General features: G+C 39.0%; 1 protein-coding gene across 1 annotated transcript; it reads right to left on the bottom strand.

Moving 5' to 3' along the window:
• Positions 1–117: 117 nt before the first annotated feature.
• Positions 118–21,177, bottom strand: LOC127622846 (sodium- and chloride-dependent GABA transporter 2-like). Its single transcript, XM_052096956.1, has 14 exons — positions 20,983–21,177; positions 20,719–20,853; positions 19,835–19,975; positions 19,619–19,706; positions 19,267–19,399; positions 14,951–15,085; positions 14,597–14,700; positions 7,851–7,975; positions 7,619–7,731; positions 7,269–7,406; positions 5,822–5,924; positions 3,174–3,274; positions 2,599–2,769; positions 118–2,388 (listed from the first exon to the last, which is right to left on the bottom strand). Exons 1-14 carry the CDS (start codon positions 21,119–21,121, stop codon positions 2,218–2,220), a joined length of 1,797 nt encoding a protein of 598 aa, XP_051952916.1. The 5' UTR covers positions 21,122–21,177; the 3' UTR covers positions 118–2,217.
• Positions 21,178–26,054: the final 4,877 nt, after the last annotated feature.

Raw genomic sequence — 26,054 nt, 5'->3', positions numbered from 1 at the left:
GTGATGCAATTCTAATGCATCTTCAGAATGTTTGTGCAAGTGGGAATTCTAAAATGAACGTGTGTGTGTGTGTGTGTGTGTGTGAGAGAGAGAGAGAGAGAGAATTATGTTGTTCTCAACTTGGATTGATTTATTTTGTAAAATTGAAATGAGATGTTCGACAGAATGTCAGAGTTTTGTTTTTCCATTCACCAATTATAATTATTTTATACTGGCATTTCTTGTGAGGTTAGTCGAAAGATTTTTGTGATTGATTCATTGATACTTTAATTTAAATAATGCAGGAGAATTATTTGCTTTCCATGGTTTGTGACTATGAAAGCCTGGTTCCAATACAAAACAATTAAAGTAAAACAAATAGGATTACATGTTTAATTAATTGAGTTTAGCATTTTATCTAATATTAATTTATTGATAGAGCCAAACACTTCATCAGCGCTTGCACAATGAACAACACAGTTAATTTTTCTAAAGTGAGGCTTATTTAATTTTTTTTTTTTTACATAGTGTCATAACGTAGTTTGTCCAGCAGAGCGTGCTCCGACTCAATTGTTTACAGAGCTGACACTGAGCTGATGGTGACTCTGCAGACAGGGCTGAGTTAAGCGGTGTCTTCTCTGTGAATTGCTAATAGCTAACTAGTAAAATACTTACTGGAAAGTTAATAAGCTGACTCCATCACTTTCCCTTTTCATTATAACCTTAACCCTGTCCCTGACAACCATGCCACTCCTGTTTATCAAATCTGTTTGTCAGTGCAGTCAGTAATGTAGCAGATTGAAAGTTAAGAATCAGAGCATGTATTTGTAGCTCAGCAGACAACAGTGTGGTGGTGGATTGTGTCTGTTGAGTGTTGATTTTCCCCTGAACTTGTAAAGCAGAATACGGTGTAACACAGCTACCGCTGTATTTCTCTTGTCTCGGCAGGTGTAAATGCTTCTTGGGTTACAACCTGCCTCTAATTGACTGGCAGTATTAAAATAGTCAGCATTTGACTGATACTAAACAGTGCTACTGATGTTTATTTAGGTATTTATTTTATTTGTATTTATTCTTTATTTTAATATTCAGCATTTGACTGATACTAAACAGTACTGATGTTTATTTAGCTATTTATTTTATTTGTATTTATTCTTTATTTTAATATTCAGCATTTGACTGATACTAAACAGTACTGATGTTTATTTAGCTATTTATTTTATTTGTATTTATTCTTTATTTTAATATTCAGCATTTGACTGATACTAAACAGTACTGATGTTTATTTAGCTATTTATTTTATTTGTATTTATTATTTATTTAAATGGTCAGCATCTGGCTGATACCAAAAATACAGTACTGATGTTTAAGCTATTTATTGTATTTTTATTTATTCATTATTATCTCAGTGTTAATTTATAGAATTTGTTGACAATATATAATAATACTGTAAAATAATTCTTTGCTAAAAATATTTGTTTAAGAAAAGCAGCCTTCTGAGTACCTTTGCATAGTCATATCAGTGCAAAATCAGTGCACATTCCACATAGAAAATGTCTGTTTTCATTCAAACTCAAAAATGTATATCGGCCACTATATTGGTAATAAGTGAATTTTCCCCCTCTAAAATTGGTATCGGCCTCAAAAATCCCACATCGGTCGGGCTCTAAACATGAGTAGTAGTGGCAAAGTGGACAGGATCTCATCGTCTGTCAGACAGGACAACACGTTTTTCTAAGGAACTTTGCATCGGCGTCAAACACAACTGTGACACATTTAAATTTACAACAAAATAGCAACAAATATTTTCACTTCGTTTCTGACGGAAGGTTACAAGGAGGACAGGAGACACACACACACACACACATTTTCAGTCAAAACTTTTGTATGTTGGCTACAACACCGTTCAAAACCCTCTTAAATTAGAATACTTAAATGCCGAAAGGTCTGTGCTTTCTACCAAAGTTATTAAAGTAAAGACTAACTTTATCTTTTCATTACATTATTTACATATGCTGTGCAAGTGAGAAGGTGAAAAAATAACAAAGTAATAAATGTTTTCTTTGTGACAAAAGTGTTTAATGAAATTATGCACAATACTGCACAATTTCATGGCTGGTAAGAAATATTTATAGCCAGTCAACCACCATTGTGGAAAGAAAAGTACATTTTGAGCTCTGATTTGAAATGTTACTGAATAATCCTTTCTCCTTTTAACTGTTCTATTGAAAAAATGGACTAAATGGACATACAAGTGTTTGAATTTTTGCTTTCCTTCATTTGGTTTTCTTCTGTGCTGCTCCTGATCAAGTCTTCCATTTCTGCGGTCAAAGTAATTTCCTGTATTTCAGCTTGTTGCTTACAGTTGAGCGGGAGGTTTGTGTCAGGACTACACAGGTGACGCAAACGCTGTCAAGAAACAAACACAGGGAAACAACATTACACTAGTAACACTTTGATAGAACTGAACTCTGAGATCATTTACATCATTTTACTCTTGATTAGTTTTGCAGATTAGCTTTGTTGCAATAGTTAAAAATGTACATCACTTCCTTGATGACATCTTGTTGGCTTGTTTATCTTTAAAAATGCAAGTGATGAACATGTTTTCATCCTCACCTGTTTCAGGCTCCCTTTGCCAGCAATAAGTTGGCCCAGTGCCCATCCAGGCACCAGCAGAATGGAGGACAGGGCCAGCAGCCAGCCGAGTACATATGCCCAGCCCGGATACACATATGAGCGGTTGAAAGTCAGGGGCTTGTATTCAACCAGCGAACAGATAAAAGATGCCTAAGAATGGAAGAGAAATTATTGGAAAAAGGGAAATGAGACCAGACATGTCTGAGCTTAAGAAGATGTGATAAAGTAATACTTCAGGCAAACATATACAACCAAATAATAGCCATTAAAACATTATGGGAGTAATTCGCCAAGAAATAAATTTACCCACTGAGAGCACCATTTATTTGATTTACAAGTTGGGAAACAGTGCAAATGCGCCAACAAAATCAGTGTTAAACACCATTTTGTTTGTGCAGTTCCTGAACTTGTGGGCTGTTTTTGAGTGCTAGGTTGTGGAGGATGCAGAGGATGGATAAACCCTGTCTGCTGGAACTGTACACCATCACCCCGATTGACTTTTTGACAAAAAGAAATCATATGCAAAGCATATAATGAAATACAGAGGCATTTACCAGAGACACAAGAGGAGTCAGATATTTCCAGCACAACTTGAATATGTAGTTGGGCCGTGATTTTGTCATGTCTTCAATGGCGTCAAACATTCTCTCAGCCCCTGTGGTATATAGAGGAGATGGTATATTAGCTTCACTGGCTTTCCAATGCTGTTACTGTAGTCCATTTGACAAATTGTAGTTAAAATGTATTACAAATAAAGCTTGATTTGCACTCTCGGTCTCTGATAAAGGGGTCATATTCATTTAATTTCACAAGTTCACTGATTCATATAGTCCTGGATCACATTAAGTTAAATGTATTTGGTGTGCTTAGATACCCCCATTTGAAATATAAAGGTGAAATATAAAGGTAAAGGAGATAGGCAGGTTGAGGAATGCCGGAAGAATCTTTGCCAGTGCAAGGGAAGTAGCAGCTTATACATTCTTGGGATATGATTGGCAGGCCTAGGATGAACAAGCATGCTCCTCCCGAATTACGTTTGGAACTTGGAGGTGGTTTAATTTTATGTTTTATTTTATTTATTTTGTTGTTTCTATCAATACATAATTTAACTTCTTATTTTTAGTTTCAAGTTGGTGCCGCAGATGGAGCTCTCTAGCATTTTTATTCTTTTTGTTTGTTTGTAATGTTTTTTTGGTCACTCTTTCCTGATTGTTTCACCAGGGATGAATTGCTGAATATTCGGCAGAGCATACCTGATCATTTTTTGCCAGTGTTTGATTATTCTGACGTTTTATTAGACATGTCTAATAAAGCGGTGCTTTACAAGTGATCCAAAAGACGCACGTGAGGGAAGTGAACCGTCGCCTTGTGAAGCTTCATCAAAGCGGCTTTAGGACTCCACTGCCGAGTATTCATCTGGTGAATGTCCGCTCCCTCACCAACAAAATAGATTAACTGCTTCTGCTCACTCAAACAAATAAGTGCTTTTCTAACTCAGCTGCTCTGTGTTCCCGGAAACCTGACCAGGAACACACTGACCAAATAAATTCAGCTGAAAAGCTGAAAATAGTTTTCAGCCAGCGATCCTGCATCTGTGTGGAAAGGCCTGAAAAGCATCACCAAGTACAAGACACCTCTGCCTCGCTCTGTACAGAGTCAAGTAATGGCTGATGAACTGAATGTGTTTTACTGCAGGTTTAAAAGCCAAGTCTCACACCCCTCCCCCGCTCTGATCTTCACTTCACACACACTAACACCTCCTACTACTCAATATGCACTTATGATCTGTGAGGAGAATGTGTGCCGGGTCTTTCGGAAACAAAAGACTAGGAAAGCTTCAGGCCCAGACAGTTTTTCACCTGCCTGTCTGTAAGTCTGTGCTGACCTGCTGGCCCCCATATCCACACAGATATTCAATAGAACACTGGAGCAGTCTGAAGTTCCCTGCTGCTTCAAATGCTTCACCACCATTCCAGTCCACTAAAACCCAAAATCACAGGACTTACATGGAAAAAAATTATTGAGTATTTTTGTCTTGTTTTCATGTAAAATTGTCTAAACATTCTTAAAACATGATTTATTTACTTGTCAAGCAAAACGAGATAAGATATTAAGCCTTGCTTTAAGGTAGATCTGACAAAATTTGTGAACTTTAGACTAAAAACAAGCAAAATAAGCAAAATAAATTTAATCCAAAGTGAAAACAAGTTTAGTTTGCTTACCCCATCCAGACATCCAGGCATCAGAACAGTTTTTACCCTCTCTCTCTAACTTCAACTCTCTAACTCTCTAAAATTGACAGTTTTTGCTGCTGTGCCTTTTAGGAAAGGGCTAGGAGGGTTGACTAGTCAATTAGTGAGGTTGGCTAGTGAGTTAAACATTTTTAACTCTTTATTAATACTTTAGTTTTAGTCCTTTTATGCACTACTGTTTCAGTCATTAAGAATCAGACACATTCCTGAATTATCATGAAAATTTGTAGGGCAACCTTGTGTCTCAAGACTTGAGAAACAGCGCTTTACTGCACATGCTCAAAGGCTGCGGTACTGAAACATAACATAAAACACATAGAGGCGCACACACACACAGCATATGCATTAGTCTCTCTCTCTCTCTCTCTCTCTCTCTCTCTCTCTCTCTCTCTCTCTCCTTCAACTCCTGGGTTTTCGTACCAGTGTAACAAAGTTCTTAGGATGGGGTAAACTCAGAAAGGTAATTTATTTTCACAACTCAAACAATTAGCTTTTCAGTGTGTATCTGTGGGTAGTTCACACTCCTCACTGGCGTCCGGCTCGATTTTAAAGTCTGTTTCCACTCTCATTGCAAACAGATGTTAGAGACAATCATTGCCAGGTGATTATCCTTAACGTTCTCATCTCCTGATCTCGCTCTCCATTCACAAGCCGGCCCTCAACCACGCCCCCATCACTACAGACAGATTTTCCTATTTTTTACTCTCATTGTTAGGAATTAGGAATAAAAGCATCTATTATTATACTTCCATTACATTCCATGCCAAGTTTCCGAATACCAGGAAGATATTGTTGATGTGGAAATGTGGGTGTGCACATGTGTTCAAATGTACTCATCTGTCTGATGTCAGAATTTTGCACAATTGTGAAACAAGCCTGTTTTACTAAGTTTTTTTTGTCTTTTTATTCGTGATATGACTCCAAGTTTCTGTAGCTTGTGTGCGACTCACCAAAGATCCAACCCATGGCCAGAGACTCAAACACAGTGATGAAAAGAAGACAGGCTCCACTGCAGGCATAGTAGTCAAACAACTGGAACACATACATTCCCCCCTGCAGGTCACAATACAACATTACAATTGTGGAATGAAAGTATATTTGACATTTTCTCTTCTGACTGCCAGAATCCACCTATCTCTATTTTTCTCTGGCTTGAAAAGTCATTGACACATAATAGTGGATTTTTCTGTTACTGTTGTAGCAACTGGGGAAGCAAAAATAATATTTGCTGTGGTCTCCTATAGAAGTTTACCCCACTGTTTTTTACTTCTGCGTTCCAAACATGGAAATGTTAAAAGGGTCCATAGGCTATCTGAAATAGCATTTTCCCCCCAATATCATAACTGGACGGCTCTCACTAAATGACTTTAAAATACATTGTTTGAAATTAAAAACTTTAATGTAATGTTTGAAATGTTTATTATTAGTACTTTTTACTCTCAATTAAGTACATTTCTAATGAAAGTACATTTGTAACGAAATACTTTGTAACAATGGGCAGCGTTCCTGTCTTTACTGGGTTTCATTTTAATGAATGTGTAAATTATTGAGAGATTATTGAATAGCACTGTCACTCAAGCCAAGTCCATCACTACTGCAGCATCAAGCTCTTCAAAGTGAAACACAGATTCGTCATGCAATGCCTTCATTTATCACCAAGACAAGCAGAAATTTCTAGATTAAAATTGAGGCTCCAATTTAAGTTGGCACTAATTTAAGTTGTGGCACCAATGATAATGTGGGCTTTCCTATGTAATGGTGATGGTCATTTTCAGGGTGAATCTGTAAAAATGTGCTCTTGTGACATCAGTTTTTAAATGTACATTTTAAAATCTGCAGCAATAAATCAATGCACTTTGTCCCATGTTCTGCATGTCATGAGCCGTATTTATGCATTTACCCCACGCCTTCATGGGGATACTGGCATATACTGGCTGATTAACTGAATAAATCCATGTAAACATCTAAGTAAAGTGTACATGCCTTTTGCTCTGCCAAATGTGTAATTGACAACTGGAGTGTGAACAGACAGCATTTCTGTGTGTGGTGCCCTATGCAGGCTGCATTCTCTGCATTTAGGGAGCAGCGATACTGTGTACAGAACTAATTATCACACATTTTTCGACACTGAAAACTGTAACTACACTGAACTAACCACTAAAATCTATGTAATAGGGAAAGTAGGTATTAATAAAACATCTTGTTTTGGTTTGTATTTCAGCATTATATATAATGTCCCTGTAGGACATTGTTTACATTTTCACAGTAATAATACCGCTTAAATGGAAAGTCAGATGTTCACTTTTGACTATAAGACAAAGACGGACTTTGATCAGGTAATTTTTTCTTATTTTGTTCCTTTCTTTTTTTTAAAACAGAAACATACTCTCATCTGACCTCTGTGACCATGACAAGCTGGCCGAAGAAACAGATGAGACAGAAGAGCAGAAGAAATATTTCTCGACGTCCAGCTTTGCGCAGCACCATGGGAAACAGATCTGTCACTGACGTCATGAGAACCTCCATTGCGACAAACTTTAAGGGATGCAGCACAAAACAACTGCATTAGAACTAGAAACTTTGGCTGCTTTAGGTGAGGTTCTAGAAATTACATCTGTTCAACCGTTTCCAACAGTCTTTTTGAAGGCTAACAGCATACTCTTCAGAGTGGCAATATGTATTTACAGATTAGAAATCTAAAGTTTAGGGATAGGGTAATGTCAACATGTGTATGAATTCAAGCTCACCTGTGTATCTAGACCGAGCAAAATGATCATGATGAAGAAACATGCAGCCCACAGCTGAGGGAGAGGCATCATAGCTACTGCCTGTGGATAAGCTATAAAAGCTAAGCCTGGACCTGAGAGAGAGATCAGATTTTAAGCATTTATTATTAGACATCATTGCTTTACAACATTACCCTACCCAACCTCACCATTCCTAATGTTTTTTTTTTCCACTCTAAAAATGTTGCACTACCTGATTCTGCCACCACCTCAATGGGTACACCCTGCTTATGGGCCATGAAGCCCAGGACTGAGAACACTGCAAATCCAGACACCACACTGGTGCTACCATTCAGTAGGCAAAGTAGCAATGAGTCCCTGTTAGGGCACACAAAGATTATTCAAACACAGTCATTCACAGTCTAGCATATCCTCGCTGATCATTTTCAATTCAAATCATGTAAATTGATGCATTTAGCATGACTAGCCTGGTTCTAGACTGATAAGAATAGGATATTAGGCAGGGGTCAATAACATGATCAATAACATGGTAGGCAGACATAACAGACTGTCTTATATTTCACTGCACATAAACCAGTATTGTTGTACAGTCTATCTATACAGTTTTGGGCAAATTTCTCAAAAATGTAGGTAGCTACCAATTAGCCTACTCTACAGAAAAAATAGCTGAACAAAAACTGATTAGCTGGAAGCTAATCTTACTGTTGGAGCAACTGGGAAAAACAAGGCTATTGTGATAAATGCTATTTACACTAATTGTTAATAGCGACTAAAAGCATCTTCTTTGTACAAAGGGCAAATAGTGGAAGATACTAATTTGCACTCCTTATTACAAAGCTGTTTGTTCATTGTGTTTATTTAGAGTCCCACAGACACACTACATCCACCACTAACCCTAATTTTACCTTACAAAAATTAACCATGCATTTACTACAGTATCCATAGTATCACAATGGTATTTTGTAGTCATATCATAGTAACACAAGTAACACAAACCACACTAACCAATATTTGTAGGTTACTACAATATTACTATAGTAAAACCGTGGTGAATTGTACTCAGATCAAATCATTCACTCAACTCCTCAACCACTACTGTGACCAAATCACTGCCAGGCAATCAAACTTTATATTATATATTGGTATTTATTAAGTAGTATTAAAGGAAATATTAAGGGTGGAGACGGGAATCAGGATAGTGAAAAGTTGGACAAAGGGACAATCGAACCTGGGTCCTTCCACACAAAAGAAAGCACATCCACACCGTCTTTACTTACACCATTGCAGCGACACTTGAGAGTGCAGTTTGTCTTTAATTTCTATGTTTCCACCAGACTATTTGAGTGCAAATAGCTGAGCTGTGTGGCAGGTGCTATATACACCTCAGAACTCTGCCCACAAACTGTCTATCGGATTGAGGTCAGGGCTTTGTGATGGCCTCTCCAATATCTTGACTTTGTTGTCCTTACGCCATTTTGCCACAATTTTGAAGGTATGCTTGGGGTCATTGTCCATTTGGAAGACCTATTTGCGACCAAGGTTTAACTTCCTGGCTGATGTTTTGAGATCTTGCTTCAATATATCCACATAATTTTCCTTCCTCATGATGCCATCAATTTTGTGAAGTGCACCAATCCCTCCTGCAGCAAACATGATACTTCCACCCCCGTGCTTCACGGTTGGGATGGTGTGCTTTGGCTTGCAAGCCTCACCCTTTTTTCTCCAAACATCACAATACATTTTTGTTTTATTAGACCAGAGGACATTTTTCAAAAAATTAAGATCTTTGTCTCCATGTGCACTTGCAACCTGTAGTCTGGCTTTTTTTATGGAGGTTTTGGAGCAGTGGCTTCTTCCTTGCTGAGCAGCCTTTCAGGTTATGTCGATATAGGACTTGTTTTACTGTGGATATAGATACTTGTCTACTTGTTTCCTCCTGTATCTTCACAAGGTCCTTTGCTGTTGTTCTGGGATTGATTTGCACTTTTCGCACCAAAATACATTCATCTCTAGGAGACAGAATGCATCTCCTTCCCAAGCGGTATGATGGCTGCGTGGCCCCATGGTGTTTATATTTGCATACTATTGTTTGTACAGATGAACGTGTTACCTTCAGGCATTTGGAAATTGCTCCCAAGGATAAACCAGACTTGTGGAGGTCCACAATGTATTTTCTGAGCCCACAATGAGTTTGAAGTTAGGCCTTAAAATACATCCACAGGTAAACCTCCTATTCAGTACACCTCCAATCAAAAGCTAATTGTCTAAAGGCTTGATATCATTTTCTGGAATTTTCCAAGCTGCTTAATGGCACAGTTAACAGTGTATGTAAACTTCTGACCCACTGGAATTGTGCTATAGTCAATTAAAAGTGAAACAATCTGTCTGTAAACAATTGTTGGAAAAATTACTCATGTCATACACAAAGTAGGTGTCCTAAACAACTTGCCAAAACGTTAGTTTGCTAATACTAAATCTGTGGTTCAAAAATGAGTTTTAATGACTTCAACCTAAGTGTATGTAAACTTCTGACTTAACTATATATATATATATATATATATATATATATATATATATGAGAGAGAGAGAGAGAGAGAGAGAGAGAGAGAGAGAGAGAGTATACAGTAGTAAATAGTGAGCAGTGTTGGGGAGATAAAAGGGGATATGAAAATCTCAGAGGTGAGAGAAAGCCGAGTTTGATCCTGTGTGTGTGTGTGTGATCTTTAGAAGCCACTGAAAAGCAAAGTCTTTGTAAATAAAATTTGAGTTAATTAGACTGAGAATGCCGTCTCCCGCTTCTTCATTCCACTGGGCAAAATCATCAAGACACTGGCCGGCATCTACCAAATGCAACATCAGGCCCTCCTGGAGCTGCGGGCGGAAAAAGAACAATGGTTACAGGCCCTGATTCATGCCCATTCAGAGGGCCGACAGGTGATCCGGAGCTTTCTGCCACTGTGGGGTATTCCAGCAGTGAACCCGTCTGAACCCACCATGCCCCAGATCACACTGGCAGAAATGGGGCCCTGTGCGCAGTGGGCAGTCTGTCTATTGCCACTGTTGTTAGGGGAGGCTCAGCTTGTGGCCCAACAGCTTTCAGTCACAAGTTTCCTGGAGTACCCAGACCTAAAATAAGCCATCCTGCAATGGGTAGTCCATAATCCAGAACAGCACCATCAGCGCTTCTGTGGCATTGACGTTTGGGGAGTTAGGCCACCCGCTTGCCTTCACACAACAGCTCCATGACGCCTGTTGAAGGTGGTTGCTGGCTGAAGGCTGCAACACCGATGGAGTCATCAACTTGGTGGTACTAGAGCAGTTCGTCGACCAGCTGCCAAGGGGAATGGTGAATGGGGTCCCTAAGACCCTATGAAGTGTGCAATTGGATGGGTGGAAGTACAGTATCTGGACAGCTACTTCCCCAAATTGATAAAACTGCATTGATGGCTGCCTGTCTGATACCTAAGACCAAAAAGGAGGTGAGACAGTTCCTGGTGCTGTCTGGCTATTATAGAATGTTTGTGCCTAATTATTCGACCGTAACCAGTCGGTTGACTGATCTGACTAAAAAGGGGGCACCAGACCCTGTCCAGTGGACGAAGCCATGTCAACGGGCTTTTAGGAAAGTAAAGGCAGCACTGTGTGGTGGACTATTGTTACATGATCCTGACTTCTCTTTCCCTTTTATTTTACAGACAGACGCATTGGATAGGGGGTTGGGGGCCATGTTGTCTCAGAGGGTGGAGGGGTAGGAATGCCCCGTGCTGTACATAAGTCGCAAGATCTCGGTGAGGGAGACTCGGTACAGAATGATTGAGAAAGAGTACTTGACGATCAAATGGGCGGTCCTCACTCTCCGATACTATTTGCTGGGATGGCCTTCACCCTCTGTTCAGACCACACCCCACTCCAGTGGCTCCACCGCATGAATGATACCAATGTGTACATCACCCGTTGGTATCTAGCTCTCCAGTCTTTTAAGTTCGAGTTGGTCCACAGGCCACAGAAATGTATGTGGAAGCGGCGCCGTGGCTGAACGCTGGTTTGTGAATGAAGAGCGAGGCCATGAGAAATGAATGGTAAGGACTCACACCTGTGTATAATTTCCCTAACAGCTGTTCTGTGTTTCAGTGTGTGGCATTGGGGAGATAAAAGCGGAGAAGAAAAGCCCGGAGGGGAGAAAGAGCTGAGTTTGATCACGTGTGTTTATCTGAAAAGCTAAGACTTTGCTATTTTTAGAGTTAAAGAACTTGTTACATATATATATATATATATATATATAACATTGTTGTTTAACATTAAACAACAAAATGTAGTATTAATTATAGTGTTTCTAATGATTCTAACTGAACTGAGAACAAAGATTCATTCATGAATTGGACATCTCTAGCTGTGATTCTGAACAGCCAACATAAAATACTGGACAGACTAAGTGACTGCTGAAATGTCACTGACTTGAGACCAGTAGTGAGTTAATCACCACACAAACCACACAATTGAACGGGGCTTCTGGTCAAAGCTGTTAGAATTGGTTCAGAATCACAGGGGAAGTCTATTCCTAATGAGGAACAGTGGCACAGAAACTTTGAGTAAGTGATTTTGGGACTTTTTATGATGCTACTAAGAGGCACCACTCATTTATACAAACCACAGACATTTAGAGGGAATGTCAGTAGCAGATCCTGGCATAGGTGATATAGGCAGCTGCCTAGGGTGGCAGCTCTCTCTGGGGTGGCATAACAGGGTACCTGCTCGGCCGCCCCCGCACAGAGCTCGAAATATGTAGATGGGAGAAAAGTGCCCAGAATTGTGGCGCCTTGCCCCTGGTTCGATCGCAATGGGAGAAAGATGCCAGAGTGAAAGAGTGGTGATGGTGTAGTAGGCTAAAGCACAAAACTGTTAATCAGTAGGTTCTTGAGTAAGGCACTTAACTCCAGGTTGCTCTGGGGGGATTGTCCCTGTAATAAATGCACTGTAAGTCGCTTTGGATAAAAGCATCTGCCAAATGCATAAATGTAAATGCCATGAGTTATTACCGACAGGCTACTCAGCCTTAAAAGTTATAAATGGTTAGGATTATGGATGTTCATAATGCATTCTTACATTCTGAACAAACATAATATAACCATGATCAACAGTATAGGTAAACCATGACACAGAATCGCCTTAGTAGTATATAGATTAGTATCAATAATGTGATTGCTGGGCAAATATGAAAAAGTCAATGATTTTGCATCAATGAAAACTAGGAGAGGAGGATTAACTTATGGATTAGGTGTAGTAGCACAAGCAGCAATCTGTAAGTATCCTGCCATTTTCTTTATTTATTGACTCTGTAATTTAATTGTGCAATTTAAGTTAGCACACTGCAGACACAATGCACAGTGGAGTGACTTTTGCACCTTGGGTTTGCATTATTTTTCAATAATTCAATGGGCCGGAGTCAATTATGTATTAAGGTGAGTGTATTAAGCAGAGTGCTTAGACCATGGTTACCTCACCTTAATACATCGTTCAGGGTTTTATCTCAAGACGTTTTCTGTTTTTCGTCCCTAAAATCTCTTGTGAGTGGAACTGCTTTCTTCTGCCATAGATTCAGCGTCTTGCTCTGATACAGCTCAAGCCTTTGTTGCTTTACTGGAGCACTTACTGGAGTAACAAGTTAGTGCATTTGAGTGAGAGAAGGAAAGAATTAGATGTCAGTGATTTAGACTGTGGCATGAGTGTTGGTGCCAGATGGGCTGGTTAGAGTATTTCTGTAACTGCTGATTTTCTGGGATTTTCACACGCAACAGTCTCTAGAGTGTATAGAGAATCGTGAGAAAAAACAAACAGTTAGCGGCAGTTCTGTGGACATAAATGCCTTGTTGATGAGAGAGGTCAGAATGGTTCGAGCTGACAGAAAGGCTATGGTAACTCTGTGAACTTCTCTGTACAATTGTAGTGAGCAGAATAACATCTCAGAATGCACAACATGTCGAACCTTGAGGCTGATGGGCTACAACAGCAGAAGATCACGTTGGATTCCACTTCTGTCAGCCAAGAACAGCAAAGTGAGGCTGCAGTGGGCCTACCATTTGTCAGACCAGGCAACGCTTTTCCAATTGTCTACTGTCCAGTTTTGGTGAGCCTGTACCCACTGCAGCCTCAGTTTCCTGTCTTAGCTGACAGTAGAGGTACCCAGAGGGGTCTTCTGCTGCTGTAGCCCATCTGCCTCAATGTTATACATGTTGTGTGTTCAGAAATTATTTTTGCATAGAACTGTTGTAATATGTAGTTTTTTTTGGTTACTGTCAGCTTGGACCAGTCTGGCCTTTCTCCTCTGACCTCTGTCATTAACAAGCCATTTTCACCCACAGAACTGCCATTTGCTAGATGTTTTTGTTTTGCACACATTTTCTTTACACTCAAGAGACAGTTGTGCATGAAAATCCTAGGAGATCAGCAGTTACAGATATACTCAAACCAGCCCGTCTGGCACCAACAATCATGCCACAATCTAAATCCCTGAGATCACATTTTTACCCATACTGATGGTTGATGTGAATATTAATTGAAGCTCCTGACCCATATCTGCATGATTTTATACATTACACTTCTGCCACATGATTGGCTGATAAGATAACCGCATGAATACGTAGATGTACAAGTGTACCTAATAAAGGGGCCTGTGAGTGTTAATATATTTTAATCGGGTTTGCGTTAGGGGGACGTCACGTCTGATCTCACCAAGGGCACAAAGTAAGTCTGAACCGCCACTGCTTCTCCCCTTCAAGATAACTTGAATGATCGATCTGTGTAATAAGACTCAAACCAAGAAAGCATAGAAAACATCTATTTCAATAAAACCTTGTCTACATTTTTCTATATGTTGACAAGGGGTCCAAGAAAAAACATAACAAACAGAGCCTTATTGGTTCACTCTCTGGTTCATTTATTTATTCCTTTATATATTTTATAGGCAGTACAAATACTAACCTGTAGCAGTTGTTGTTGTATTTATTGTAGCTGCCTAGAACTGTAAGAGAAGCTGTCCCCAAACTGTAAGAGAAAAAGATCTGAGCTCCTGCTTCCATCCACACCTAAATGGAGAACACAAGGAAGTAAGGAGGCTTGAAGCATGACCGGGTCTAAGGGGGGCTGGGGAGGGGAGAGGGTTTTATAAGGTTTAGGAATCTGACTTTCTGTTGCTACTTATTGGAAAAAACATACTTTTCATTGTGACCAATATATAGTAAAATATATCTTTATTCTAGTAGTAACTGATCTAGTCTTTACCTTTACATGTGGTTACAAAGTCTCATAGAGAAGGAGGACAGATGGTGGGGTTACCTGTGGGTCAAAGAGACGGGCTGGTACAGGATACAGGTAAAACACAACCCCCTGCAGGGCTCCAGGCAGAGTCAACCCACGTATCAACAACACCAGTAACATCACGTAAGGAAATGTGGCTGTGAAATACACCACCTACACGCAAAACATAAGAAATGGTCAGATTTCTAAATGTAAAAAAAAAGTCTTCATGTCCAAAAAAAATCTATATGTGGATATTAAGAATTTATTATTTGGTTTTCATTCTGCAGAGCTGAAAGTTATTAGTTCCCTAAGGAATCTGCAGTTCTAGCTTGAACTGAAAACAGAAAGGGAAAATAGAAAGGGAAGATATTGGCATTCAGAATATAATTAATTCATTATTTTTAAAACTAAATTCATTATTTATATTGAAAAAACCCCCACAAATATTCAAAATCAGTCACAGTATATAAGATATATCAATACTGATTTAAGTTGTGTTAAAAGTAGTCAATGCAGAAGAAAATTGAGAACAATGATCTATAAAATGTCTCAGTTGCAAATGGAAACTTGGTTCCCTGAAAGTAAGGAACGAGATGCTGAATCAGTAGGTGACGCTATGGGATCTCCTCGCAGGAGTGAAATTACCCTTTTAGAATCACAGCAGTCTCATTGACCGATGGTGGTTGGTGCTCCACCCCCTTTATACACATCATCGCGGGCAAATTAACCGGAGCACAGCACCATTTCATTAGGAATTTCAACTAAAGGGAGAAGAGTGCATCTCTTAATCACTTATCAGCAAACAATCAGTGGTGCAGCATGTATATGCAGCATCTTTTCTCCTTCTTTCAACTGAGATGTTTCCTGTCAAGTTGGTCACTTCAACGCTGCATCAGAATCCAATTCCATAACACAGTTCTACTGATTTACAAGCATGAAGCAATGCCCACTAGCCAACACTGTGGTAAGAAGCTTTGGAATGACCTCCCTTTTGAATTGAATAATAGTAAAAAAGAGGAAAAAATAAGTACATTCATGGCAAAAGTCATTCTGGGTAGTGAAAACATTGCATAGAAGCTTCTTTACTCTTAATTGCTTTACTCAACAACCTTGTTATGAACGCTCAAAATAGTGGAGATGATATTGGACTTCAGGAGAAATCCTAAAGAAAAGATTCCTTGTGTACTTGAGAACACTTGGAAACAAAGCTCATTCTGATTCTATTTCGCACACCGTGGAAAGGGAAGAGACAAAAAAGTCACAGACCATGAACTTAATACAACGACTATCCAACAGGGTAGTGAAACATTGACATTTACTTCTTCAACACTCCTTTGCAGCCAAAACCTGTGAAGAGAGGGGAAGAACATCCACATTATAAAACCTGGAAAATGTGTAAGGGGAAGCCCAGCCTGCAGCCAGACAGAAGTTCTCTAAGGACACGGCCTTCACCCAGGCCCAGGAGGAGGCCATGTTCCTGGTGGAGTGAGCATTAACACCCATGGGACACATCATGCCCTGGGTATCGTAAGAGAGCGCAATGGCATCCACTACCCAATGAGAAAGCCTTTGCTTGGAGATGACCCAATTCACATAACTCTTTCTTTCTGGGCTTGAGAATTGCTTTTGATAAGCCCAGTAGAAACTCTAAGCAAGAATTGTTTTCCGACAAGGCTTGACGGTTCCCGACACATTTGAATGAAGCCAGATTACTTAATAGCACAGTATTCACAGAGAGCATGCATATGCTTACCGCCTCAAGTGGCTCAAATGGGGTACCCGTAAGTACATTTAGTACCAGCGCTATGTCCCAGACCAAGATGGTAGAGGAGAGTCTAGCACCATGCCGAACCTTACTGACCAGAGGATGTTTACCCACAGACATACTATCCAAGGGGTCATGGCTGGTTGCTAGAGCAACGATGTACACTTTAAACCTGGATAGAGAAAGTCCTGCATCCAAATGCTCTTGCAAATCTGGATCCTCACCACGGGAGAAATATCAGTCAGTGAAAAGTCATTGAGGGTGCCCTGGCCTGTAGTATGGTTTCGAGTACTGGCTGCAACAACCCTAGTGTGTTCTAGGAGATAAGCTCTGTTCAGGGGTCCAAGGCGACATCTATGCTTCTGGACACTTGGCCCAGTACAACACTCATTGTAAGAACACAAGGCATTCTCCAAATTGCAAGCATGGCTACACAGCGGTGCATCAGAAGGAGATGTAAGTGACTGCATTTCCACATATGACAAGGCAAACTGAACCTCAGAGCCACTCAATTGTGCTCAGTACCCAGCTGCAGACCCATACCATTAGGCATAGGGGCTCATCTGTGACTGTAAACACTAGCACGTTGCCCACCCCTGGAGAGGTTGTCCTGTATTTGTTCGATGATTAGAGCTGGTGGGCCTTGTGTAGCCGCAGCGAGGCTTGTCATTTGCCCTTGGGTGTGGCAGTCTTCTAGTACGCCATCAACGGCACAGCAGTCGCAAGACTGGGATTGTTTTCTTGTTTTACTTATTCCCGGGTTTAACCAGCATGTATACCTAGTGAATACACAACTAGGTCATTTGTTGATGTTTTGATATGGCACCTTTCTGGCACGTAATCAGCAATAGTAAAAACAGGCTTTGAAATTACCTGATAAATGCCACAACTCCTTCCCGGCTCATTCGTGAGATGGATACACATAGAATCACAGAGGAGAAATGGCAGGGAAACCGAGAGGGCTGCATTGGGGACACAGAGGTGTGCTTTTTTTTATCCGTGCACACTAGGGCTGCAACTAATGATTATTTTGATAACTGACAAATCTAACGATTATCAGAACGATTATTCAACCATTTGGGCGAATATTGCAATGATTAATCATTAGCTATTAAGCAACAATTCAGCATGTGCCCCAACTTTAAAGGTTGTATTAAACATGCTTGCTAACAATAAATAGGACAAATCATCTTTTAAAAATTCCTCTAAAGGACATTCACTGAATTAAAGGAAAAACATTATTTTTAATAAGTTAAAAGCACAAATCCTATTGTTATCAAGTGTTTTTGTCTTGATTTCCATTTACAATTGTCTACAAATCCTTAAAACAAGATAGTTTTAATTTAGAAGCAACATATAAGATATTTAGACTTGCTTTATAAGATTGCATCTTAAATATAAGTGTATTTTGTATATAAGTGTATTTTGTCATGTGGTTAAACTTCTGTGAGTGCAGTAAAGACTAAATATACTTATATTCAAGATTTACTCAAGTCTAAATATCTTATATGCTGCTTGTCAGATGATTGCATCTTTTTTAAAAATTTTTTTTAATTTTATTATATTCAATATTTTCAGATAACAATTTTTTCTTCTGCAGTATAGCTCCTAAAGTAAATGTATGTTGTTTTAAATGAGTTTTATATATTTATATTGGAAAACGTACAAAAAAAGACAAATCAAAAATGTATTTGTTGCAGTGTATAATGGAGTGAAGACTACCCTCTGTCACCTTTCTGTTCACTTCAATCCATCTTTAACTCACAAAAACCAACTCTCTCTTATTAATAAAGCTGCTGGTTGCCAAATTTCTTCACGATAAGAAACACACAGTAAAACAAATATTATGATTCAATAAGTCACGAGCCATCACGTTATAATTTAGCTGCAGCAAGCACGCACGGTCGAGGGACGAGCATACCTGCAACAGTCACCTGAAGCTTTTTGGAAAGTTTAGAGTGCATCTGGACTGTGAGCTGTCTTTTCTTCCTCTCCTTAGTCAGGCGCGAGCTGCAGTGCTGCTCTCGCACGCCATCATCAGAGTTTCATATGATCTCATGTTGCGTTAAATGAGATCAAATGACTTCGACAACGAGAATTTTTGTTGACAATATTTCATCGTAGACGTTGTCAATAACATTAACTAATTGTTTCAGCCTTAGTGTTCACAGGTACCGAAGTGCCAAGGCCTTTCTATCAATGAAATAGCTGTTATTCTATAAGGGTTCAGTATTCATTATTTCTGCAAAGAGCTCCCATAGCATCAGCTACTGATGCAGCATTGGAGAGGTGGACTTGAAAGGGAAATTAAAATGTTTAAACAGGGTACTATAGATCAGTGGTTCTCAACCTGGGGGCCGGGAACCACTACTTCTAGGGGTCAGCAAGATGACTCAAAATTATTTAAAATAATTTGGATTAAAATAATCCAACTTAATTAAAATGCTAAAACCACTGTAAATGAACAAGTAGGCCTACAACTTATGAACTGACAGTTTGGATATTGTCTTGGAAAGTGGTGGTCTTGGATTCAAAAAGGAGAAACACTGCTATAGTCCATATTGTATCAAGTGACATTTTTGCACACCTTGCCTGTAGATTTGACTCCTTTCCAGACACAAAAGTAGCATATGATCCACATTGCAATGAGACACAGAAGAATCTCCCAGTTGATCTTACCCATCTCCTCAATACCTCCAGAGATTGACAACACTCTGCGTCTGTAAAATGTCGGAAAACAGTAAACTTTCATGTTATGTTTCTATAAATAATATTGTAAATTGAATTTACAGTAATTTGGAGGTCTGTGCTAACTGTTTTGAAAACATGAACATTGGATCTGAGAAATTTGTTTGTAGAGTTTCATAAAGATTATAACATGCTAAATATTCTTGCAAGACTCATTATCATTAGTTTATAATGTGTGTTTGTTTATTTACTCCCAGAACTCTGTAACTGAAGAGGTTGAATTAATATGTGTTGTCCAGTTGAGGGTCAAATTCTTTGTAGCAAGATTTACACAGTCATCTATAAGACAATAAGAAGGTTTACCTTTTGTTAAAGGACATTTAGAAATAATTTAGCAGATTTTTATTTATTTTTTGTAGTGTAACATTTTGTGAGTTTTGTTGATATATATGGGGTGAAATTATCACCTGTGTTCCAGATGTTGTCACAGCTGTCCCATGGAAGTTGGGTGCTGAAAGAGAATACGAGATAGAAAAGTGCCCAGGCCAGAATGATGATGTAATACATGCAGCTGTACAGAACTATCAGCTGTCCTGCATATCCAATACCTGACAAACGGAAACAGACATGTGACACTTACTATAAAGAAAATGATCAAAATAAAAAGAGTGATTGATCCTCAGTCATTGATGAATTTGCATTTGTTTTACCATTTAAATGCAATACTTCTTTTTGTCTTTGTTCTTTACAGATTAATCAAAGTGAATTTGCTTGCTTGTACATTAAGTATTTAAGATATATGCATGTGAACAGAGCACAGTTGAGATGTATACATAATGGAAGCATTTGTTTATTCTGGAATATTTTTTTTATCTACATTATATATAAAACAATTTCATTGCTTTTGTGTGTAGGATATATGTGCTTAAATTCACATTGATTATAATGTTAAGAAGAATGATTGCATGTATGACTGTTTCGAAGACTGGCATGATAGAAATATGAGGCTGGTCTTACATACAACATTTGTTGTTGGTTACTGCATATTTCAAATCAAAATGAAAAAGATCTATCAGTAGACATATTCTTCCCAGCTCATTTTATTCACTGACACTTAGTCACCCAGCTGTTTTCATGATCAGTCTGAATGCTGAGACATGTAATGGCACAACTCTCCTCAGTAAGCCACATTATTTGTTACATAATTAATTTTCACAGAACAAACTGCTTGGGGGCAGTAAAATGTGAATGCCATTAAACTGTGAAAGTTTGCATGCAGAAAAAAAAAATAATAATTGAAAAAAATATTTTAAATCTTTTATAAAAGTTTTTTTTTATTATTATTACTCACCCCTAGCCAGTGGACAGAGGCGTTGCCAACATGTGATGCCACCTTGCTGTGTGTACTGTCCCATCGCCGTCTCCAGCACAAACAAAGGCACTCCACAGGTAACCACAAACACCAGGTAGGGTATCAAGAATGCTCCTGATATCACACCAATGCAAAAATACCTCACTAAGATACAAAATACTTAGACAATGCATAATGTTCAACTGTCAGCAAAATTTTTATTAGTGTTATATTTAGCAATACAATCTGAGGAGGTGCTCATACCTCCTCCATTCTTGTAGCAGAGATAGGGAAACCTCCAAACATTCCCTAATCCAACCACAATGCCAGCCACAGCCAGAAGAAACTCTGCTTTACTCCCCCAGTTCCCTCTCTCTTCTATTTGTCCATCTTTTCTGTTCATACCTTCTAACGGTTTTCACCAGTTATCTCTTGACTCTGCTGTCCAGACTGCTGTAATTCCACAGTGATAGAGAATGTACTGAATTCTGATCACGTAAAGCTACTCATTGACTGATCCTCCAAGAAGCCATCATTTGAGAAACAAATAAGTCACTGGGACACACACAAGCTTATGAAATACATCATGTTTTATAATGAGAAGTTGGGCCTCAGGGAAAATCTGTATTTCAAATAGCAATAACTAAACATACAGTACATGGTTTGACTAAACAAATGAAACCCCGCAGCCAACTGCTTCTACCATTTAGAGTTTTAACATTTACACTCATTAAAAATGTTCATCAATGAACATTCAAATGATAAAATCTAGCCTCCTGTTATTAATCTTGGAAGCTGTAAGATTTATTTATGTCAGGTAGTAACAAAACAATGCAACTTTGATTTTCAATTTGCAAATTGAAAAGTTAAATATTGTAAGTTTTTGTGAATAAATTATTATGCAGCCCTTCTGTTCTCTACTATAAATTTGGTGTGGTTGTTGATCCATTTTATAAACATTATAAAGAGGCTACAGATCTGATCTGATAAGGTTCTGTTACTTTTCTTCCAGTGTGCAGAAATTATACAACTGCTTACCTTGTACCAAAGCTGATGGAAGACATATCATGTTCTAAACAAAACAGTGCCAAATGCAAAAAAACTGCCATTAGCAAGTAAATATATTGAGAGTTACTTGCCAGTTAGGCAGTAGTATTTTAGGAGTTGCATAATACAGAGTTCATTTCAAATAAAATATTAGGCCAAGAGTCTGACACATTTAGATGTACAGTAAGGGATGTGTATAATCAAATAACAAAGTTTCATATGGTTTACTATAAAAAGATCAGTGGCTGCTGTGTCTTCGAAAACGTTTACCTCAGTTAAAAGATTACCATCAGAGCTTTCTCTTGAAATCCAAGGTTATTATTATATTTGTTACGGTACCGTTGAGTACATCTGGTTCGTCCTGTGTGTTTGTGTTCCTTCTCTCCAGTGTGTGTGTGCAGGTGCCGTGGTGCTGGCGCGATAAGCGTTTCCATGGGAAATCATCACTTTATCATCTTGATCAGCTGACTGATTTGACCAGTTTAGTACAACAGCTTCGTCTGTCTCCCGAAACTGGCCCCCCTCCGGTGATCCCCACCTCCTTGTGACATCATGAGCCTTGGCTAAATCACCCCTCTCCATACTTGGATGAGTCTGCCACATGTCGCTCATTTTTGTCCCAGTGTTCTTACATTTTTTCTTCCTTCCTGTCTGAGGACTTCTAGGTGGCATATTTAATCACCTTCCTGATCGTGAGGGCTCGGAAGTGGGAAACCACCATCAAGTAACAACAAACTCCCCTGCTGCTCATCTTTCCAGTCCTTCTCCAACTAGTTATGCAAAGTGTTGAACCACACTGCCCAAGGTAGGAAGGCAGCAAGATATTGTCAGAGCTGTGCCAGGGTGAGCAATCATCTCAGATTACTCCATAGAGTTTCGCACCCTTGCCGCCTCCTGTGACTGGAATAAACGGGCTCTTGAATGTCTTCCTGGAGCTTTTCCGCCTTGGGGAGGAATATCAAAGACCATGTCCAGCATGTCAGGAGAGTGCTTCAGCAGCTGTTGGAGAATCATCTCCTCATCAAGGAGGAGAATTGTGAATTTCATACATGGTCGGTTCCGTTTCTGGGGTTCATCGTCTCATCCATATGGATCCTGCTAAGAACAGAGCTGTCTCAGATTAGCCAACCCCAGATTCCCGCAAGTCTTTGCAGAGGTTTCTAGGGTTCACAAATTTCTACCGCCAATTTGCATGAAATTTTTGTCAAATCGTAATCCCTCTGACAGACTCACCTCTACCAAGACTGAGTTTTGTTGGTCTGCGCAGGCTCAGTCTGCTTTCCAAAGACTTAAGGAGCGATGTACCTTGGCTCTGATTCTAATAACACCGGACACGTCTGGTGTGGGGGAAGTCGTTGCATCAGAGGTTGACTTCAGGTTGGTTCTCTCCCAGCATTCCTCCTCGGACCAGAGGATACACACCTGAGCATTCTTTTCCCTCAATACCGCACCCACCGAACAAAATTACGACATTGGTAACAGATTGTTCCTGGCGGTCATGCTGGCCTTGGGTGAGTGGAATCACTAATTGGAGGGATCGGGGATGCCGTTCATGGTTTGGACCAAACACAACAACCTTGAATATATTAGGAATGTCAAACAAATAAATTCTAGACAGGCTCACTGGTTACTTTTCTTTGGTTGCTTTCATATTCAATAACATCAAGCCCGATGCTTTGTCTCACTGTTTTGAGTCCGACAGCACCTCGAGCTTCCCAGACACCATACTGGCACCTTATTGAGCGCTTGAGTGTATAGTCTGTGCTGCTTTGCCTAACACCGCTGTGCCCGCTAAGAAAATATATTTTACTTACTGTACAAGTGTATTTATATTTGACATGCAAATGCATTTCTCATCAGTAGAATTACCCAAAACCACCTGATATGCCTGTGATGTGCTTTGATTCTGAACATCACAATCATTTCCTGTTTAACTCCTCACTTTCGCAATTGTGTCTGGATTGGAGAGGTAGGTTTATGCAAAGCTGCAGTTAATCACATTTTATATTTGCTTTAAAAACAAATGTAAAATTAATTTTTCCTTTAATTCTTATGTCATATTTTTCTTATATATTTTATCACTTTCTTATTTTGACTTGTTTATACTGTAGCTGTATTTCATTTAGAATTTTTTCTTTGAACATAAAACACATGCTCAATTTATTACAGATCATGTTAAAGCTTGGTTAATTTGTACTCCATCAGGTTTGTTAACTGTTGCTTTGTTTTCTATTTTCATTGTTAAACTATTCATTATTAAAATGTCTTATTTCTCTGCCCTGTCAGCATTGTGTTTGGATGGAAGTTAAATGTTACAAAGGGCGAATACTCACGCAGTGTTAAAGACTGGTTACATTTTTATTTGATCAGAATAAACCACGAGAAGACCCACCTACGGATGTCTAGAGTTTAATTAATCCCATTTAACACACAACACAGACACATTTTGAATGACACAATGACTACCAACAAATATATTATGCAAATGAAAAAGATCACAATAATATTTTTTTTCAATGGGACAAAAATAGTTCAATTAAATAATGCAAAATACATTTTAATGGCTTTACTGAAATATTTCTGTAAAATTTCTCAGCTTACCCAGCAAGTGTGGCAAAACTTTGGACCCTGATTTTACATGTTCACAGCCAGAGAATCTTTACTGTCTGGGAGCACTTTCAATATACATGTTTGGTTTCTGAAGATGTGTCTGAAGTGGATCAATTACAAGACACCAGAAAATTAAAAGACATGTTTCACATATTCATATAGCGCTTGCTGTTGCGTTTGGATTTATGCATGTTTTTCTAAAGCATTTTATTCTGTAAAGAATTTATTCATATAAAGAGAAATAGATATTTTTTCATTTGGTTAGGAAAAGTGCAGCCCTGCATTTTGGAACATATTTCCCAAAAGTATAAATAAAATTACACAACATGAATGGTTTGTCCATCTTTTTAATTCTAGAGAGTAAGCATTATTACAATCACCAGTTCAGTTGTATTTCAGCAAATATTTCAATACATTTCTTCTAATTATCCTAGAAGGCCTATATAGTGATACGAAAAAGATCAATGTTTAAGTTCTTTTTAACTATTAAGCATCCCTTCCGGTCAGCAGCTGTAAGCACATGTGATGTAATCGTGTTGGCATGTTCACGTACAAACTGATGCACGTGTGACACACCCAGAAGAGCAGTGCTGTTTACAACTGAGAAGGAGGAACGCTGTACAGAAGCTTCGTTGGTTTTGGTTTAGATCTGTATTTGTATCTATTTGGTTACTCACCAAATAGTGCTGACTTTCTGTGTTTTTTTGGAGCTTCAAAGGTCTGAGTACTATCCACTTGCATTTTAAGGACCTACTGAGCTGAGATAATCTTCTAGCAGATGTGTTCTGTTGGAGAAAGAAAGTTATACACACCTGGGATGTCATGAGGGTGAGTAAATGATGAAAGAAATTTCTTCTGAGTAGAGGTTTGGGGCCAGTCCACAATGCTGGAAGATGAGGTAGAGATGGTAAGTAAACCAGCATCTTGTCATGAAGTTCCCCTCCTCAGTAGCGAACAGCAGTTCATTGGGATTTGTGCGTGTGCGTCGATTCAGGTACCGGACCATGGAAAATAGAGGACAGAAATCCATATTAGTTAGAGGCATGGTTCAAAACCACCTATCCTTGTCTGACTTTGAATGCTTGAGATAAATGTCAAAATATTTGGGTTTCAATGAAATATCGGCTACTGTAAGGTCTAGTGAGGGTTTAAAAGCATTGATGCATGCAGTAAATTCCCTACACCTTAAGAACCCATAGAATGTTGTGAGAAAAACTGCTTCCAGGTGTATGAACTTGTCCGGAGCCAAGACACCATATTTATGAAATTGTCCGGAGCCAAGACACCATATTGTGAATTACTGGAAGAGTGAAAGCTAAACATTTATTATTAATGGAAGGACTTTCCTTTTTTAGGCCATTCAGGAGGAGGCTGATGGAGGGATTTTCTAGAAGACTGTGTATCAGGCATCTTTGGTGGAATTGGATCCCTGATACAATTGCTTTGATGTATGATGGCTGTAATTTCTTAGACTCGAAACAGTGGATGATGAAGACACACTATAGAACTGTTGACTGGTATGGTAGAAACTGAGTGAGCAACACAGAAGGAGGAGAAATATGACCAAGCTTAATCATAGGTTTATAATGTAGATTTAGCCAGGCCTAATCTCATATAGTGAGCTGCGGAAGACATATTTAGTTGAATGAAGAGCAGGGTAGGCCTGCAGTGGAGGCATC

The sequence above is a fragment of the Xyrauchen texanus genome, chromosome 29 (assembly GCF_025860055.1).
Source record: "Xyrauchen texanus isolate HMW12.3.18 chromosome 29, RBS_HiC_50CHRs, whole genome shotgun sequence".
Taxonomy (NCBI): Eukaryota; Metazoa; Chordata; class Actinopteri; order Cypriniformes; family Catostomidae; genus Xyrauchen; species Xyrauchen texanus.
The sequence above is the reverse complement of the archived record's forward strand: the minus strand, read 5'-3'. Positions and strand labels throughout refer to the sequence as shown.